The following is a 16,791-nucleotide window of genomic DNA, read 5'->3' on the forward strand; positions in this document are numbered from 1 at the left end:
GTGTTTGACGTGGACCACGATGAGGAGCGGGCCAAGGCGGTGGGCATGGAGGTCAACGGCTTCAGCTTTGAAGGCATGGATGAGGGAGCCATCGACTATGCACTCAACAGGTCAGCATGCAGCCCCGCCAGTGCTGGCGACCGCGGCCAGCTGCCGGCAGCTGCGGCTGGCTGGGCGGCCACGCCTGTTGGCACCCGCCGCCGCACCTGCTGCTGCTGCTGGGGGCGGTCGGCGCCTGCCTGCCTGCCTGCCTGCCCACGTCGCGGCAGCCTAACCTGTGTGGACAGGGTGCACTCCTCCCTCGGTCCCCACCATCCCCCACCCATGCGTGCCCCCGCTGACCCGAGGCCGCCCCATGTGCCTGCCTGCCTCCCTCCCTCTTGGCTGCCCTGCAGGGCCCTCTCCCGCTTCTTCAACGACCGCGACTGGTGGAACGGTCTGGCCAAGCGTGTGATGCAGATGGACTGGTCATGGAACAGCCCAGCGTGAGTTGCGGGCAGCCAGGCTGCTTGCTGCCGGCTGCAGCAGTGGCTGGCCCTCCCAGCCTGGCATGTTGGGGCCGTGCTGGAGCCTGCTGCTTGGGCCTGCTGCTCTGGCTGGGCAGGAAGCTTGATGGGTGGCGGGCCCTGCCAGCCAGCCAGGCGTGGCTGGTCCCAGCACCGCAAGCCGACCGGGGCTCCCCCCGCCTTCCTGCCGCCATCATGCTGTGCAGCCTCGACTATCTGGAGCTTTACTACCGCGCCCTCAAGCGCAACTGAGGCCCCTCCCGGCTGCCTTCCTCGAGGCCGCTCCCGGGTGCCCCCACCCACTGTCCGGACAGCCGCACCCTGGCGCATGCTGGGGCGGTGCAAGACGCGGCCGGATGCTCCCTTGGGAAGTACCTGTTGCCAGTACCGTACGAATTCTGCCCGTACCGCCATACCCCCCTGTTTCGCCATATCTCTCATATTTCGTTGCCGGCTACCTCCCGCGAGCTTCCGGGCCACATAGATTGATTGACAAGCCAGCCCATTGCTTGCCGTGACCAGCAGTAGCCAAACCCCTCACCCTTGTCCTCCACAACCCCGGTCCCGGCGGGCGCCTCGTGGCTGCCGGTGCAGCGCTGGGCGCTCTGCCCGGGTGTATTGTAGCTGCAGCACTCTCACCCCTTCCCTGTCCTGGCTGTGGGTTTAACCCCTCCGGTTTAACCCGCCCTCAAAAGCGTGCCATTTGTCCATCCTGGTTGAATTCCCTCTGCTCTCTGTTCCTTGCCCCAGCCCCCTTGCACAGGGCTTTCCACTCTGCTTCCCACTCCAGTTCCACTCCCGTAGCGCCTCACTCGCTTTCGCAGTAGCTGTTCCCCCATCACGAATGAAGCGCAGCATGCACAGCACGCGACAGGCGTCTGAACCAGGGCCGACAGCCCCACGGGCCCGCCGCCTGCCGCCGTGCTGCTCTTTCCCGTTTTTTGCATGCGGGTATGCGGCCCTGGCCGCCAAGAGCGTCGCAGCGATTTTGAGTCTGTGTGTTTGCATTGCACCACTTTTCCGTTGAAGCACACCTGTGACACCAGGGAAAACACTCTCCAGGCGTAAGACAATAAGTTTGGGCTATGGCAGGGATGGGGACGATAGGCTGCTAAATTGGGTTGACCGGCTCGTGGTGACTCGCTGGGGGTGGCGTGCCGGGCTGGGGTGCTGGCAAGGCTCGCCCGGGCATGCCCGGAATCCCAGCGGGCTCCTTTCCAGCCCAGCAGCCAGCTTGGGGGTCAACAAACGCCCATCGGCGACGGCGCGCTGCTCAACAGACGAGCAGAGCTTCGCAAGCCCGCTATCCCACTCGGCGCACAGCGAGGAGGGCAGCATCAGCCTGCAGAGTGCCGCCATGCCCGCACTCAGATGATACCAGCCATGCCCGTCTCAGCAGCCAAAGGCCACCAGCATCACTGTGCAGTTGTCCTTGCACTTGCGCTCGCGGATCGCCTCATAGATCAGCCGGTTGCACGTCTGCTTGACCCCCTTGCCCAGCCCCAGCTCCCGCCGCGCATAGTCCACCGCATCCTGCGGGCTGAACACGCCTGCAGCGCCGCCCAGGGGGTGGTGGGGTGGGATGAGTGTATGTGGGGGGGTGCAGCACGCGGCGCTGGGTTGGCAGCCGCAGGCGGCCCGCATGAGGCAGCAAGCGCAGTGGAGGCGCTGCTCTGCTCCCCGGTCTGCTGCCCTCCCTGCCCCCCTCCTCGTTGCCACCTCCTCCCCTGCAACCATGCGCCACAGCACAGCGCGCCGCACCCCAGAAGCCGTCGCAGGCCAGCAGCAGGAAGGCGTCTCGGGACGACAGCTGGAAGGCTTGGATGTCTGGCACAGCAGTCATGCCCTGCCGCTTGAACGGGCGGTCACCAAAAGCTCGCGACACCTCGATTCGGCCTGCGGGCATCGTGGCCACGCAGGCCAGGCAGGTGGGGCGGCCGGCGGTTGGGTCAGCAGGCAAGCCAGGCAAGCAAGCATGGACACATGCATGGAGAGCAGCCGGAGCACGTGCCGCCTCCCTAAAACTCGTGCCCCGCACCTGCCAGCCGCCCGTCGCCACTCACAAAGCTGCCTGCCTTTTCGATGCGCTGGCGCTCCTGAGGGAAGATGGCCTTGTGCTCTCGGGTGAGTGTGATGGCCTTCAGGGGGGCCCGCCACCGCCCCTGCTCCCCCTGCTGCTGCTGCTCGCCGCGCTGCCACTGTCCGCCCTGCTGCCGCTGCTGCTGCTCCGGCTGCACGCTCCCAGCCGCGTCAGCGGCCTGCCCCTGCTGCCCCTGCTGCTGCTCGGACGCGGCGCCGCCCGCGTGGGCTGCCGCCCTGCTCGACACAGGAGCCGCCGCCGCCGCCTGCGGCTGCCGCGCCAGCACGCATCGCGCGTCCCCCACGTTAGCGACCAGCACCGCGTCTCCCACGACGTATGCCACCACAGCGGTGCACCCGTCCTGCCACCCCGCTGCCGCACACTGCTCCAGCACACGCCGGTCCAGCTCCCGAAAGCCCTCGGCCAGCGCCGCCCTGCACTGCTTGATCTGCGCCGCCGGCTGCGCTGCGCCTGGGCTGTCGCCGGCTGCTGCTGCGGGCGCGGCAGCCGCAGGCGCCGTGGCGGCGGCGGCGGCTGCTGCAGCCAGCCGCTCCGCCTCCTGCTGCAGCCCAGCCGCCATGATGCAGCCGTGCAGGTGGTCAGCGGCGTAGCGCGCCACGCTGGCGCCGCCGTGGCCGTCGAAGATGGCGAAGAAGGACAGGCGGCAGCCCGCTGTGGTGGAGGTGCCGGCCTTGTGGCTGATCACAGCCACGTCTGGCGAGGGACAGGCACAAACAGAGAAGGCAACGCAGGCATGTGGGGCGGCGTCAGGGAGGGCTTGAGAACTTGAGAACAGGGGCCGCCGCCGCTGTGGAACGCTGCTCGGCAGGCTGCAGGGGCCCGCCCCCAACCCTCACCTTCCATCGTCAACCGGCTGCCTTTGTCCTCGCTGTACGCCGCCTGCAGGCTGCCCATCCAGGCGCTCCCGCCGTTGGTGCCGCCGGCGGCGCCGCCGCTGCCGGAAGGTGCAGACTCTAACGCGCCGCTGCCGTTGGAGGGCTGATCGCCATCGTGCCGCGGCTTCTTGCTGGCGCTGGGAGCGGCAGCAGAGTCGGCGTCCCGCTTGCCAGAGATGGCATCGTGCTTGGTCGGGGCGGGCAGAGCATCGAACAGGCCCATTCTGCTCGGAACAACGCTGCAAAGACGCGACCGATCAAGGCAAGTCGCGAAAGCCAGTTCGCTCCAAAGACGCACAGCAGCGGCGCCAGCGCAGACCGATAGCCTTTCAAGGACCTCCCCTCTTCTTCTCCCCTGGCCTCGACACAGTCACCAAGCACAGCCCTCTAATGCTTCCTGCTCCCCACCGGTGCGCTTCTCCCTATGCAGCGGCACTGCTTGCACTGTCTCTCGCACTGGGGCAGCGTTACAGTCGGAAACCAACTGCAATGCTGAAGTTGTGGCAGCGGCTGCCCTGCCCAGCCGCCGCCCCAGCTAGTTCCATCCTAACACCGAGAGAAAGGGAGCGGGCTGCGCTTGGCCGCGCCGAGGTCAAGGGGCGGCGCGGCGGCCCCGCCTGGGCGCGGCTCGCGCCGCGCAGGCTGCTGCTGCTGCGTGCGGCGGCGCCGCTCAGTAGGCCTTGCCGACCACGGGCTTGGCCAGGAAGTCGCTGTACTCCTGCAGTACATAGGGCGGTACACATGGCAGTACACAGGGATGTTGGTGCAGGTGGCAGCAGTACATGCGTCGTTCGACACACATGCCGGCCCCGGAGCGCTGCTGCCGCCGCTGCCGCTGCTGCGCGTCGCGCCGCCCGCAGCTCGCCCCGCAGCTCGCCCCGCCGCCTGCCCGGCCTACCGCCCGCCGCATGGCCCGCGGCCCGGCCCCTCTGGCCCCATAGCCGCCTGTCAAAGCCTGCCGGGAGCCGCACCTGCAGCGGGCTCTTGGTGAACACCGTCTCGCGCCACAGCTCGGGTGTGAGGAAACCGTAGGAGGAGGAAAGCGCATAGAAGGTAGCCTTGACAAAGTTGCCCTGCAGGGGACAAGACGGGGAGAGCGGCGGCGGGGTGGGGCGCCGCACAATGGGGTGTGTGTGGCGGGGGCGCGGGCGACGGTAGCAGCACCGGCGGGCCTGGCTGCCTGCTGAGCACGCGCAGCGGGCGACGGCGGGGCGCCGCAAGCGGGGCGAGGGCGTGGGCGGGCGCGGGGCAGGGCGTAGGTGGTGAAGAAAGCGCGACGGGGGAAGAAAGAAAGCGCAACGGGGGGAGAAAGGAGGCGCACCAGGGTCTTGGTGGAGCCGCGGGAGCAGGTGTAGCAGTCCTCAATGCCAGCCATCTGCAGCACCTTCTTGGGGGTGCGCGCCGCCACGATGCCCGCACCTGCGCCCACGCGCCAAGGGCACAACAAAGCAAGCCGGGCACACGGCGGCGTCAGCAGGGCACCACGCCGCGGCGGGCATCCAGGTGCCGCACGCCACGCGGCGCCGTGCGGGTGCCTGGCAGCTGGCCGGCGGGCCGGTGCATGCCAGCACTGGCAGCAGCAGCCACGGCTGGGCTGCTGCCACAGCGTGCAACACAGCGTGCTGCTGAGGGCTGGCGGCGAGCCCCGGCGGCCGCCTCCCTGGCCCCACTCACCGCGAGGGGCGGGGATGAGGCGCACCAGCACGCTGCCGCACTCTCCGGTCAGCTTGGTGGGCACAGTGTGCACCTGCGCCGCGCAGGCAGGCAGGCAGGCAGGGGCGGGTGAGTGAGCCCGGCGCGCCAATCGGGGGCATGGCAGCTGTGCGCCGTGGCAGCAGCCGTGGCCCGCCGCGGCCACCCCGGCCGCCCCCGATGCGCCTCCCGCCGCGCGTTTTTTCCTCGCGCCACTGCGCTGCACAGGCCAGCCTCGCACGGCCAGCCCTCGTACAGCGCCGCCCTGCCTAGGCACTGCCCGGCCTAGGCAGCCAGACCGGCAGCCCGGCGGGCCCGCACCTTGCCGATCTTGTTGCCCCAGTAGCCGCGGCGCACGGGCACGGTGGCCATCTTGGCCAGGATGATGCCGCCGCGGATGGCGGTGGCCACCTCCTTGGCGCACTTGACGCCCAGGCCCACGTGGCCGTTGGAGTCGCCCACGCACACAAAGGCCTTGAAGCGGGTACGCTGGCCGGCGCGCGTCTGCTTCTGAACCGGCATGATCTTCATGACCTGGGGAGAAGAGATAGGGAGGAGGGCGGGGAGGAGGAGGGGGGGGGTTCTTTGTCGTGGGGCCAGCACGGCACGGCAGCAGAAGGAGCAGGGATGGGCGTCCGCTCGAACCGGCTGCCACGGCAGTCGGCTCGAACCGGCTGCCACGGCAGAGGCCGCCGTTTGCCGCGGCCGGGCCCGCCCGCCCGCTGCGCCTGCGGCGCTCTGCCGCGCCCCGCGCGGCTGCACGGCGCGGCTGCAGCCCGGCCCGCGGCAGCCCGCCCGCAGGCGATTTCAGCAGCCTAGGCTGCACCCCCAGGCTCGTGCGGGCGCGGCCAGACACACAAACCCATAGTGCCGCGCACCTCGTCCTTCAGTGCGGCCCCCAGGAAGAAGTCCACAATCTGGTACTCCTTCACCGCCAGCGAGAAGAGGTAGATCTGCTCCAGGCTCTTGATCTTGCCCTGCACACGCGTGCGAGCAGGCCCCCAAACAGGCACGGCGCAGGCGTCAGCCAGGGCGGGAGGCTAGGCAGCGCGTGCCGCGGGCGCGGCGCGCGGCGGGTGGTTGCGGCGCGCCGAGCGGCGCGGCCGGGCTGCGGCTGCGCGTCTGCAGCCGGCAGGCCTCCTGGTGCCGCGGCTGGCAGGCCGCCGCGCCGCATGTGCGGCTGCTGCTCCAGCCAACAGCAAGGCTGCATCCGATGTCGCTGCGGCACGTGCCGCACACTGATGCTTCCAACAGAAAGGAGCGCAGCCAGGAGCCCCGCCATCCACGCTGCCTTCCCGCCGCTGCACCCCCCTGCTGTTCCAAGCTTTGCCCCAGCAGGCTGCCGTGGCCTGCGGCTTAGCCCCTGGTCCAGCCCGCGCTGCCGCAACTCCGCTCCACTTCCACATTCACATGCTGCGCTGCTGCTGCTGCTGCCAGGCGTGCGCCTCCTGCCGTTGCAGCATGCTGCGCCCCTGCCCTCGTGCCCTGCGTGCTCTGCTGTGCCCCAGCCCTGCGGCAGGAACCAACTCAGCAGGACACTGCGCACCTGCTGCACCAGGCGGCCCAGCTTGGTGGTGGGCACCCACTTCTCCTCGCCGTCGTCGCGGCGGCCCCGGCCCCGGCCGCGGCCGCGGTCGCCCCGGCCGCGGTCGCCGCGCCCGCGGTCGCCACGCCCGCCGAATCCCCTCCCAAAGCCGCCGCGCTCGCCGCCGCGCTCACCGGACGGTGCGGGGGCGTCAGCCATCTGCAAGGGCGCAGGGCGGGCAGCGGTGGGGCGGCAGCATGGGGGGACTGGCAGGCACCCCCGCAAATCCAGCCGTTCCAGGCGCTGCCTGGGCCTCCAGAAACGGGCGTGCAGCCCTCGCAGGCAGCCCAGCAGGGGCGGGCCAGGTGATGCGCCCGGCTGAGACCGTGGCTGCCCCATGGCGATGCATGGGGCTCCAGTGACCATTCACAGTCCCCCGACCACGGTGGGGGGCTGCCAGGCCGCCATGCGGCCATGCTGCGGCGATGCGGCATGCTGGCCTCCCTGCCTGCCCTGCACTCACTTTGTGTTTGCTGACCGCCTGTGCCACGCACACAGAACCGTCAGAAAGAGGCCTGCGGCGATGGCAAGCCCCACTTTCGCAGGGCGGGAGGCCGCGCCTGGGTCGGAAGGGGCGCGCTGGCCGGCAACCTGTGCCGGCACCCAAACCTCAATTCAATTCGATCTTCCCAATCCGAGCCGGCCTAACAGCTAGCTGGCCGCTGCCCCTGCCCCCGCCCTTCCACCCCTTTGCCACCGGCCCAGGCCCCTCCCCCTGAGCTCTGTCGGGCCTCGCTCGATCACCTGCAGCACCTGCCAGTGCTCATCGTACTCTACAGAAAACTTCCCGCTGCGCCGTGAGACACAGGGCCCCCGAGGATGTGGCGCAGAACGGGGAGCCTGCTGGGCAGGATGGCGCACCTGGCCGGCCAACCAGCAGCTTATGGAGGCCTGTCAGGTGAGCCGGCTAAGGGTTACACGGCTGCCAGCCAGCCTGAGGTGGGGGCGGCGGCTGTGCCGCCTGCGTGAGCTGCCGCCATACCCTGTGTGCCCTAGGAGCCCTGCCACTGCAAGAGGGAGCACCCGCACCACACATACTGCTGTTTCTTGACGGCATGTGCCCTTCACCTCGCAGGCGCCTCGCGCCCAGCAGCAGCAGCAGCGGCAGCCTGCGCCGGCAGCAGCGGGTGGGCGCCGGGCGCAGCACCCAGCCTCCACCCCTCCCAGCAGCCGCGCCCGCCGCCCTGCCGGCGCTTTGTCTCCGGCAGCAGCGAGCGGCTGGAGCCAGCAGCGGTACCCGCGGTGGCGCCCACGCCGTCACCAGCTGCGGCGGCCCCCGAGCCAGCAGCAGGCCCCGCAGCAGCCACCGCAGCGGGCGCAGCGGCGGCAGCGCCGCCAGGCGCCCACCCCGACGCCTTTGCGCTGGTGCGGGACGAGATAGAGTGCGTGACGGAGCGGCTGCGCCGCGACATCTTCACAGAGATTCCCGCCCTGGAGCGGGCAGCTGAGTACTTCTTCCGGGCAGGCGCCGAGGGCAAGCGCCTGCGCTCCACCATGCTGCTGCTCATGGCGTCAGCGCTGGCGCCCGCCCCCGCCGGCCTGGACCACCTGACGGTGGACACGTCGCCGCCGGCGGAGCACCCGCCCACCGTGCGGCGCAGGCAGCAGCGCATCGCGGAGATCACAGAGCTAATCCACGTGGCCTCCCTGCTGCACGACGACGTCATTGATGCGGCGGGCACGCGGCGCGGCAAGAAGTCGCTCAACGCGCTGTTTGGGAACAAGGTGCCCGCTGGCCTGTGCGTTTGCGCGTGTGCGCGCGTGTGTGCGTGTGCGTTTGGGCGTGGCTGCGGCGCGGCAGCGGCGGCGTGGCTGCGGTGCCTGCCCTCGGTGGCCCGGCAGGCGGCCCGCCCGCCGTGCCCGCCGCTGCTGGCGGCAGCCCGCCCTGCCTGGCGCCGCGGCGTTGCGCTGCTTGCGCTGATGGTCCCGCTGGCGCTGATTGCACTGCCGGTACCGCCGGTACCGCAGGTGGCCATCCTGGCCGGCGACTTCCTGCTGGCCCGTGCCTCGGTGTCGCTGGCGGCGCTGCGCAACCCAGAGGCCATACTGCTGATGAGCCAGAGCCTGGAGCATCTTGTGGCGGGAGAGATCCTGCAGGTGGGTGTGTGGGGGGTTTGAGGCGAGGCCCTGCGCCGCCGCCGGGCATGGCACGCGCCTGCGGGCCCGGCCGGCGGCTCCCAGGCGCAGCGGCAGGGCGGGTGCGTGGTGCTCGCTCGCCCGCCCCGGCCGCCGGCCGCCGCGCCTCGGCCCGCCGCAGCCCCACCTTTCTTTGTGTGGTGGCCCCGGGGACCCCAGGGGCCACCACCCCACTGTGTGCTCCCTCCCACACCTCCCAAGCGCTACTGTCCCCTCCTCTTCATTCCCCTCTTCCTTCCTGCCCTGACTCCTTCCTTTCTTCCTTTCTTCCTTGCGCAGCTGACAGCGGACGTCGAGGAGGCTGCCAGCATGGACCACTACATGCGCAAGACGTACTGCAAGACCGCCTCGCTCATGGCCAACAGCTGCCGCGCGGTGGCCGTGCTGGGCGGGCACGGCGCGGGCGACTGCGGCGCGGCGGCGGAGTACGGGCGGCACGTGGGGCTGGCTTTCCAGCTGGTGGATGACGTCATGGACTACACCTGCTCGGGTGGGTGACCCCCGGGGATCGCCCGCCTCATGCCTGGCTGCCGTGCGTGCAAGGGCGGGGCGGTCGACGCCGCGGGCTGCGCCCGCTCGGCGTGTGGAAGGGTGGGGTGGGGGTGGGGTACCCACCGGTGGGGAGGTTCGGTGAGGGAAGTGCCGGGTGGCGGACGGCGGCGTGCGCCGCACCTGAGCGGGTGCAGCGGGCCTGCGGCTGGGTCACGGCGTGGGGGGAGCTGGCTATGACCGTGAAGAGGTGAGCGGGGCTCCCCACTTCCTTCCCTGTCCCCCCTCCCACACACACACATTCACACACACTCTCTGCCCCTGCCTTGCTCCCCTGCGCAGCCAGCGAGATGGGCAAGCCCGCGCTGAACGACCTGCGCAGCGGGCTGGCCACCGCGCCGGTGCTGTACGCAGCGGAGGAGCGCCTGGAGCTGCTGCCGCTCATCCAGCGCCGCTTCAAGGAGGTGCGGTGTGCGTGTGTGTGTGTGTGGTGGTGGTGGTGTGGGGGGAAGGGGGGGGCAGGCAGGGAGGCAAGGCAGGCAAGGAGGCAAGGCAGTGTGGAGGGCAGCCAGGCGTTTATGCCGGTTGCCTGGCCCACCTGTGCTTGCGACCCGGCTCAGGCGCCGGCCGCGCCTTGCATGCATGACGGGGACCCCGCCGGCGCCCTCCGATTTCCTCAACGCTGTGATGCCAGTCATCAACCGACCCGCTGCCCTCCATTCTTCCTCCTGCGGCCCGCGCCCGCCCTGCGTGCAGGAGGGCGATGTGGAGGCTGCGCAGGAGCTGGTTGAGGGCAGCAGCGGACTGCAGCGCACGCGCCAGCTGGCGGCCTTCCATGCCGAGGAGGCGGCGCTGGCGGTGCAGGGCATGAGCCCAGCGGCCAGCCAGCACGCGGCGGAGCACCGCCAGGGCCTGCTGCAGATCACGCAGCGGGTGCTCAACCGCAAGAAGTAGCGCACGGTGTGCTGCGCCGGGCCAAAGCGCGGCAAACCTGCCCTGCTGGCTCGCAGAGCACCCAACCTGTACACTGAACCCATTGCCACGGCAGGCAGCGGCTGCTGTGGCTGCTGTGGCTGCCCCAGTTTTGCAGCAGCACTGCTTGACTTCAAGGTCTGCCCGCACACATCCCTGAAAACGGCTTGCCCTGCCTCTTCGTCAACCGCAGTTGAGTGTATGCCTAACCTCCTTGTCCCCTCCACCACGTCTGGTTATTTCCAGGGCTGCCTATCATCCTGCGCTCTTTGTAACATTGCAACTGGCGGCACCGGCGCCACCATTCCACCAAGGCCTGCACCCAGGTGTGCATGGCGGGAGCGGAAGGAGTGCAAAGGGTGCCGTTGCCCAGGGCAGGAGCAGCGCCTCCAGCAGCACGGCCAGCAGCTGCGGGCCGCGTGGCAGCACCCTGTCTCATCACGCGGGGGTGCTTCAGGATGCTGCGGTACCACCGGGAGGGCTTCATCATGGAGGGGCTGCCGTCTGTTGGAGACTTGCTGTCGCGGCAGCCGGCCGCCTGCGCGGCGGCAGCGGCAGCAGCGAGGGCGGCGGCGGCGGCGGTGACGGCGGGGGATGATGCAGCCCGGGTCTTTAGGGGTCTCCTGGCGGTGCTGCTTGCTGCCCTGGAGGCGGCGGCCGAGGCGGCCCGGGCCTTTGCCTCTGAGAAGTTTCATGTGGAGTTGATCTGATGATGGATGTGCAGTGTATAGTTTTGTCACACCTGCGAGGGCTGGACAGGCAGGAGGGGAGCTAGAGATGAGATGACGAATAGGTGCCCATTTAATGGGAGACAAAAATTGCTTGAAGGGTGACCAACAAGCGGAGATTGGATAATGTTTTCAACCAGCAATTGTCCTGTCTCGGTTAGACCTCATTAACTAGGACATTGCCCCAAGCGCAAAGATGCCATACGTTCATGGATTAGGGGCTGGTTGGGCAACCAGAGCAGTGACTCCCCGCTTTCTTATGGGGCCCGTGCTCGCCTTTCCTCCGCCCACCGGTCGCTGTCTTCCCCGCCATGCCGGCCTGCAACCACTGCGCTCGCCGCCCTGCTGCCAGGCCCATCCACCCAGCCATCCGCCCAGCTCCACAGAGGCTGGTGCAGCCGCTGCCGGTGCCTCCCGAGCCCTGGTGCGCCTGGTCGGCCCGGCAGCCACTCACGGCTTGGCGACATTGCAGGAGCATCGATTGGGCTTCCGGAGGCCGTCAAAAACCGCATTCAGCAGATCGATCACTCCCAGCGACAATGTTTGGACTCGTGCATAGCCTTTCCCTGAACGCCGTAAGGAGCGTGTCTCGACTGAGCAGCGCGCATCGCGCAGGCCCAGAGGGCGGGCGGTGGCGGCGGTGGCGGCGGCGGCCGCCAGGCCCCACCATGCGCTTCCAGCTGGAGGGCCCCACTGTGTCCTTCCCCTACCAGTTCATCTACCCTGAGCAGTACCAGTACATGCTGGAGCTGAAGCATGCGCTGGATGCCTGGGGCTAGGGGCACTGCCTGCTGGAGGTGAGCGAGGGTGGCAGCGGAGCGGGCGGGCAGCGCACAGCGGTGGGCACCTGAGTTGAGCCGGAGCAGCTGGCCCTGCAGGCCGGAGGGGAGGTGAGGATGTGTCGTAAGGCGCCCGCACTTGGCCCTGCTCCCCTGTGCACCCGCCGCCTGCCTCGTGCCCGCAGATGCCCACGGGCACGCGCAAGACGGTGACGCTGCTGTCGCTCATCACCTCCTGCCAGCTGGCGCACCCAGAGGTCGGCAAGCTCATCCACTGCACACGCACCAGCCGGAGATGGAGAAGGTGCGGCGCGCTGGTGGAAGGGAGGGGGCAGGGGGAGGGGCAGGAGGCGAGCGCAGAGCTGGGGTGGGGCCACGACCGCAACGCTCTCGCCTCCTGCCTCGCCGCAGGCTGCTGCCCGGCTGCCGCCGCTGCGGCTGCAGGTGCTGGCTGAGCTGAAGGAGCTGGTGCAGTACCGGCAGCGGTACTTCCAGGATGCGGCGGGGGGGGCGCCCAAGTTGCTGGCGCTGCGGCTGAGCAGCAGGAAGAACCTGTACTTATACCCCTGGGTGGCCGGTGGGTGGCCCGGCGCTGCCTGCGCCTGGCCCCGCCCCCGCCCCCGCCCCCGCCTGCCCTGCAGTCCAATCGCCAGCGGCGTGGCGGCGCTGCTGCCCTCCCCTCTGGCTCCGCCGCACCGCCGCCACGCCGCTGGCCCAGCGCCCTCCTCCCGCGCCACCTGCGGTGCAGAGGAGGGGTCGCGTGAGAGCGTGGATGCCAAGTGCATGCGGCTGACGACGCCCTGGGTGCGGGAGCGAGCTGGGCAGGACCCAGACATCGAGACGTGCGGCTTCTACGAAGGCCTGGAGGGGGCGGGGCCGGAGGGACGCCTGGGCGCGGGTGCGGCGGGCGGGGGCCGCCCTCGGCTGGCCGCCGCCGCCTGGCGCTGCCCGCTGCCGCGGTGGGCTGCGTGGGGCGCTGTCGAGCGCGGGAGAATGCGTGGCGGTGTGCTGCTGCCGCCCGCGCATGGACGCGTCGCGCCCACCCCTGCCCACGCCCCTGGCTGCCTCTGCCCGCCCCGCGCGCCCGCAGGCGTGCACACGCTGCACGACCGCCGAGTGTGGGGTCGCAAGCACCAGTGGTGCCCCTACTTCCTGGCCTGCCGCATGCTTGCCTACTCCAATGTCGTGATGTACAACTGCCAGTACATGATAGAGCCAAGGTGGGCTGCTGGGCTGGTGGGGTGGTGGGGTGGTCGGGGGTGGTGGTGCTGGTGCTGGTGGTGTGCTGTGTGCAATGCGTGCGCATGTGTGTGTGTGTGGTGTCTCAAGGTGGTGCAGGAGCCGGGCAGGCACGGCGTGCCGTCCACGCCGCCGGCTGGGCCTCTGTGCTTGCGGCACGTCCCATCCTGCCGCCGGTGCCCACTACCCTGCCCGCCGCCACCCTCCCTCTTCCCGCCCTCAGGTGTCACAGATGGTGAGCGGCGAGTTTGAGCGCGAGTGCGTGGTTGTGCTTGATGAGGCGCACAACATAGACAATGTGTGCATAGAGGCGCTGTCGGGTGAGGGGAGGGGGAACAAGGGGGGCGGCTGGGTGTGTGCGTGCAGGTGGAGGAGGTCTCACAGGAGCAGGTTGCTGCCTCGCCTTCCACCCAGATCCTCCCGACCAGTGGGAGCAGCCACACCGTTGGTTGACGCTCCCACCTCCCTCACCTTGCCGCCCGCCGTTTTGCCACCCTGCCTGCTGCACACCCTGCCCCCGACCATTCCTGTGCAGGCAATACGGCTGGCGCACGACAAAGCGCTGCGTGCCACGGCTGGCCAGGTGCGCCCCGGAGGCTGCTCCGACCAGTGTGCTCCGCGGATGTCGCACGTGCCACCAGCTCTGCTCTCGCGGTCGCCGCTGCAGCGCCACCCTCCACCCCGCCTGCCCCTCCCCGCCCTCGTGTGCAGGAGAAGGCGGCCTTGGTTGATCTGGGTCTGGCGCAGGCCGAGGACCTGAAGGGTCTGGGGCAGCGCGTGGCCGCCCTGCTGCTGGTGCTCCTGGGCAGGGACGCCCAGGCCGTTGGGCGGGCGATGGGCAGGATGCGGGTGTTCTGTGGCGGGCTGCGGCTGGCCTAAATGTGCGCTCTTTGTAACATCGCAACTGGCGGCACCGACGCCACCATTCCAACAAGGCCTGCACCCAGGTGTGCACGGTGCGAGCGGAAGGAGTGCAAAGGGTGCCGTTGCCCAGGGCAGGAGCAGGGGAGAGGAGCGGGCACAGCCCCGTCAACTGCATGCGACTGGGCATGCCACCAGCTGGTGGTCCAAGGCCCGGCGCCTCGCTGGCGCCACGGCAGCCGGCGGACAGCTGTCTCTGCTGATGAACACTCAGGGCCTCGCCAGACGAACTACCCGTTCCCCTGCAACCACGGTGGATCGACGAGGTGCTCGCTGTCTAGTCAAGTCGTTCAGAAACTTCACCAGGAGGGGCCTGCGGCACGAGCGCATAGGTTCGCAGCGAGATATGGGGGATGATATGGACAGGTTTATGGCCATGATGGATCGGTACCTGGACAGCGACCCCCGGCAGGTGCGATATTTCGGTGGAGCGCCCCCCCGGGCTGCGGCCCCCCTGTGGGCGGCAGGGCCTGCAGCTGGGTGGCCCGGCCGCTCAGGTGGCCGTCCCCGATGCTGCGCTAGCTGTCCTCCCCCAGGCTCTACCTGGGTTGTTGTGCCTGGACCCTGGGGGCCCTGCAGGCACGCCCTCAAACCGCCGCCGCAGGCAGCACTCTGGCTCTGTTAGCCCAGAGGCACCTTACAGGACATGATGGCCATCATGCAGACTGGCCACATGCCTTGTAAGGTGTGTTTGCCCGGCACCCTCTGCTGCACCAACCCCTGCTGCTGCTGCTGCTGGCCGTGCCCTGGCTGCCCCCAGCATGCTCCTGGGCTGCTGGTGGGCTGCCTTGGAGCCCACAGGGGGGCTCAGGGTAGTGCCGACGCTTCACTACCTGCGTGAGGACGCCTCTGCCGCAATCGACCAAGCAGAAGGTCCCTCGGACAAGCAGCAAGGCCCAGGAGGCCACCGGGCTGGGCCTGGTGTGTGTGGCGCGCCGCCGCCGCTGCCGCCGTCACGTGCCGTCGCCGGGCGGCACGGGGGCTGCGCACAGCTGCCGCCGCCTGCGCAACCTTGGACTGGCATGGCTGCTGGCGGGCGCCAGCCGCCTGCATGATGGGCGCTGGTCTGGCGCACCTGTGGCGCTGCTGACCCGCCGCGCCATTTCCCGCAGCCCCGCGCCTTCTCCTTCACCCCCGCCTAGTCCCTCAGGAGTACCGCCTGGCTGTGCGCAGGAATGCGTGGGAGGAGGCGTCGCAGATGGTGGGGAGGCTGGTGGCTGTGCTAGAGGCGGCGTGCGTGCGCCCTGCTCACACCGGTGAGTGTGCTGGCGGCGGGCTGGCGGCAGGTAGGGCAGCTGGCTGCTTGCCTGCCCAGGGGCAGTGAGCGGCGGGAGCAAACAGCATGGGTGCTGCATGCAGCCCGCATGCCTTGAGGAGCTGGTGGCGCGTGCAGCCGCGCCTGCTGAGGGGCGCCTCCATGCTGCCTGCACCCACACACCTCACAGCCATGGGTACCGTTTGGCTCCCGGGACTCTCCCCTCTCTCCTTCTTTTCCCGGCGTCAAGGGCCCGTGTGAGCGATGCACGAACGACTGCACTGTGCGCATTTGGGCTATTTCAGGGCGGCTGCCTGCCCGCTGCACGCGGTACGCGCATGGGCTGGCCGGCGGCTGCGCCAGCGGCAGGCGTGTGGCTGGCCTGGGAGGGTGTGTGGGGTGGATGGAGGAGCCTGCGGGCCCTGTGTGAGGCGCTGCCTGCCTGGTGCAGCTCCAGCTTGGTCCGTGCGGCCCACTGCCGCTCGCCTGCGGACGCCGCATCAGGCGTGCCCACCTGGGCCTGACCTGCAGCACGCTGGCAATGCTCAGGGAGGGCGCCGGGTCGCCGCCTGCCAGCATGAAGGCGTGGGCGAGCGCGGAGCCAGCCGCCAGAAGCGCCGGCGCCAGCTGCGCGTAGTCGGCGGGGGTAAACAGCACGCATGTTGGCGAGGAGAGGGCCGCCCCACCTCGCCCACCCGCGTGCTCTTCACCCCCGCCGACTTCGCACAAGCTGGCGCCAGGCCTGCCAGGCCGCAGGCTGCAAGCTGGGCCAGGCCTTCCTACAGGGCGGCGGCGACCCAGGCCTCACCCTGAAGAGTGCCAGCGTGCTTCAGGTCAGACCCCGGCAAGCAGCAAGGGGTGGGCGCAGCGTGCATGGCGTGCTTTTGCCAGCACTGGCATCCGCCTCACTTCTCCTCGCCTCGCCGCCCCCTGCCCTCCGCTCCCACGCCACCTGCCTGCAAGTCTTCCTGGACTCGGTGTGCTGGTGAGCACGGACAGCAGCCCGCCAGCAGGCACCGCCAAGACTTCACTGAAGCGACGGCGACACCACCTTGGCCGGTGACCTACTGCGGCGGCGGCTGATGAGCCCGGTGGTCGGGCACAGGAGCCATCCCGCCTTGTGCTGCACGTGGCCCTGGCTCCCACTTCAAAGGAATTCATGTTAGCTGTGCACCGCACTTCCCAGCTGGAGCCCGCACCACCACGTCCTGCCAGCCCCCGCTCCCTGGCTCCACCCGCTATGCATGCAGAAGGTGACTGGCTGGGACGCTGCTGCAGGCGCCGGGTGGCAGCGCCGGAGAGATGCCGCTGCGCCGCCTGATCGCGTCTGCTATTCTGTCCCCGTCGGTTGTCCCGCTTTGCTGTAAAAGATTGACTAGGCAGCACGGCAGGAATGAAGGGCGGTGGATAATCGGAATGGGAGCGGAGAAAGAGCAGCAGACACAGGAGCTCCTGTGTCTGCCCTCGAGGGCAAGGAGGGAAATCTGTACAGAGCTGCAGAAACTGTAATTAG

At 69.6% G+C, this 16,791-nt stretch overlaps 4 protein-coding genes across 4 annotated transcripts; 2 read left to right on the plus strand and 2 right to left on the minus strand.

Annotated features, from left to right (window-relative positions):
* Positions 1-45: 45 nt before the first annotated feature.
* Positions 46-758, plus strand: CHLNCDRAFT_136031 (hypothetical protein; the record flags this gene model as incomplete). The annotated part of the gene is made up of 3 exons (XM_005845926.1): positions 46-110; positions 396-485; positions 713-758. The coding sequence occupies 3 exons, from the start codon at positions 46-48 to the stop codon at positions 756-758; spliced, it is 201 nt and encodes a 66-aa protein (XP_005845988.1).
* Positions 759-1,898: 1,140 nt separating this feature from the next.
* On the minus strand, positions 1,899-3,501 carry CHLNCDRAFT_25388 (hypothetical protein; the record flags this gene model as incomplete). The annotated part of the gene is made up of 5 exons (XM_005846049.1): positions 1,899-2,056; positions 2,268-2,402; positions 2,545-2,680; positions 2,834-3,300; positions 3,444-3,501. 5 exons carry the CDS (start codon positions 3,499-3,501, stop codon positions 1,899-1,901), a joined length of 954 nt encoding a protein of 317 aa, XP_005846111.1.
* Positions 3,502-3,920: 419 nt separating this feature from the next.
* CHLNCDRAFT_59721 (hypothetical protein) lies at positions 3,921-7,253 on the minus strand. The gene is made up of 8 exons (XM_005846050.1): positions 7,223-7,253; positions 6,721-6,918; positions 6,053-6,151; positions 5,496-5,708; positions 5,157-5,229; positions 4,804-4,901; positions 4,454-4,555; positions 3,921-4,200 (listed from the first exon to the last, which is right to left on the minus strand). Exons 2-8 carry the CDS (start codon positions 6,916-6,918, stop codon positions 4,153-4,155), a joined length of 831 nt encoding a protein of 276 aa, XP_005846112.1. The 5' UTR covers positions 7,223-7,253; the 3' UTR covers positions 3,921-4,152.
* A 358-nt stretch (positions 7,254-7,611) lies between these two features.
* Positions 7,612-16,361, plus strand: CHLNCDRAFT_58364 (hypothetical protein; the record flags this gene model as incomplete). The annotated part of the gene is made up of 20 exons (XM_005845927.1): positions 7,612-7,657; positions 7,835-8,484; positions 8,728-8,856; positions 9,175-9,385; positions 9,727-9,848; positions 10,141-10,334; positions 10,395-10,494; positions 10,603-10,682; positions 10,814-11,051; positions 12,049-12,167; positions 12,308-12,440; positions 12,612-12,761; positions 12,954-13,099; positions 13,326-13,454; positions 13,638-13,685; positions 13,814-13,951; positions 14,214-14,435; positions 15,197-15,279; positions 16,009-16,111; positions 16,242-16,361. The coding sequence occupies 11 exons, from the start codon at positions 7,612-7,614 to the stop codon at positions 12,321-12,323; spliced, it is 1,905 nt and encodes a 634-aa protein (XP_005845989.1). The 3' UTR covers positions 12,324-12,440; positions 12,612-12,761; positions 12,954-13,099; positions 13,326-13,454; positions 13,638-13,685; positions 13,814-13,951; positions 14,214-14,435; positions 15,197-15,279; positions 16,009-16,111; positions 16,242-16,361.
* Positions 16,362-16,791: the final 430 nt, after the last annotated feature.

The sequence above is a fragment of the Chlorella variabilis genome (genome assembly GCF_000147415.1).
Source record: "Chlorella variabilis unplaced genomic scaffold CHLNCscaffold_15, whole genome shotgun sequence".
NCBI classification, from domain to species: Eukaryota; Viridiplantae; Chlorophyta; class Trebouxiophyceae; order Chlorellales; family Chlorellaceae; genus Chlorella; species Chlorella variabilis.

Excerpts from the sequence above, each read along its gene's own strand:
- CHLNCDRAFT_59721 (XM_005846050.1), bottom strand. The coding sequence starts at position 6,918 with ATGGCTGACGCCCCCGCACCGTCCGGTGAGCGCGGCGGCGAGCGCGGC. Across the intron at positions 5,709-6,052 it reads GGGCCGCACTGAAGGACGAG|GTCATGAAGATCATGCCGGT; the intron begins GTGCGCGGCACT and ends TCTTCTCCCCAG. Across the intron at positions 5,230-5,495 it reads GGGGCAACAAGATCGGCAAG|GTGCACACTGTGCCCACCAA; the intron begins GTGCGGGCCCGC and ends TGCGCGGCGCAG.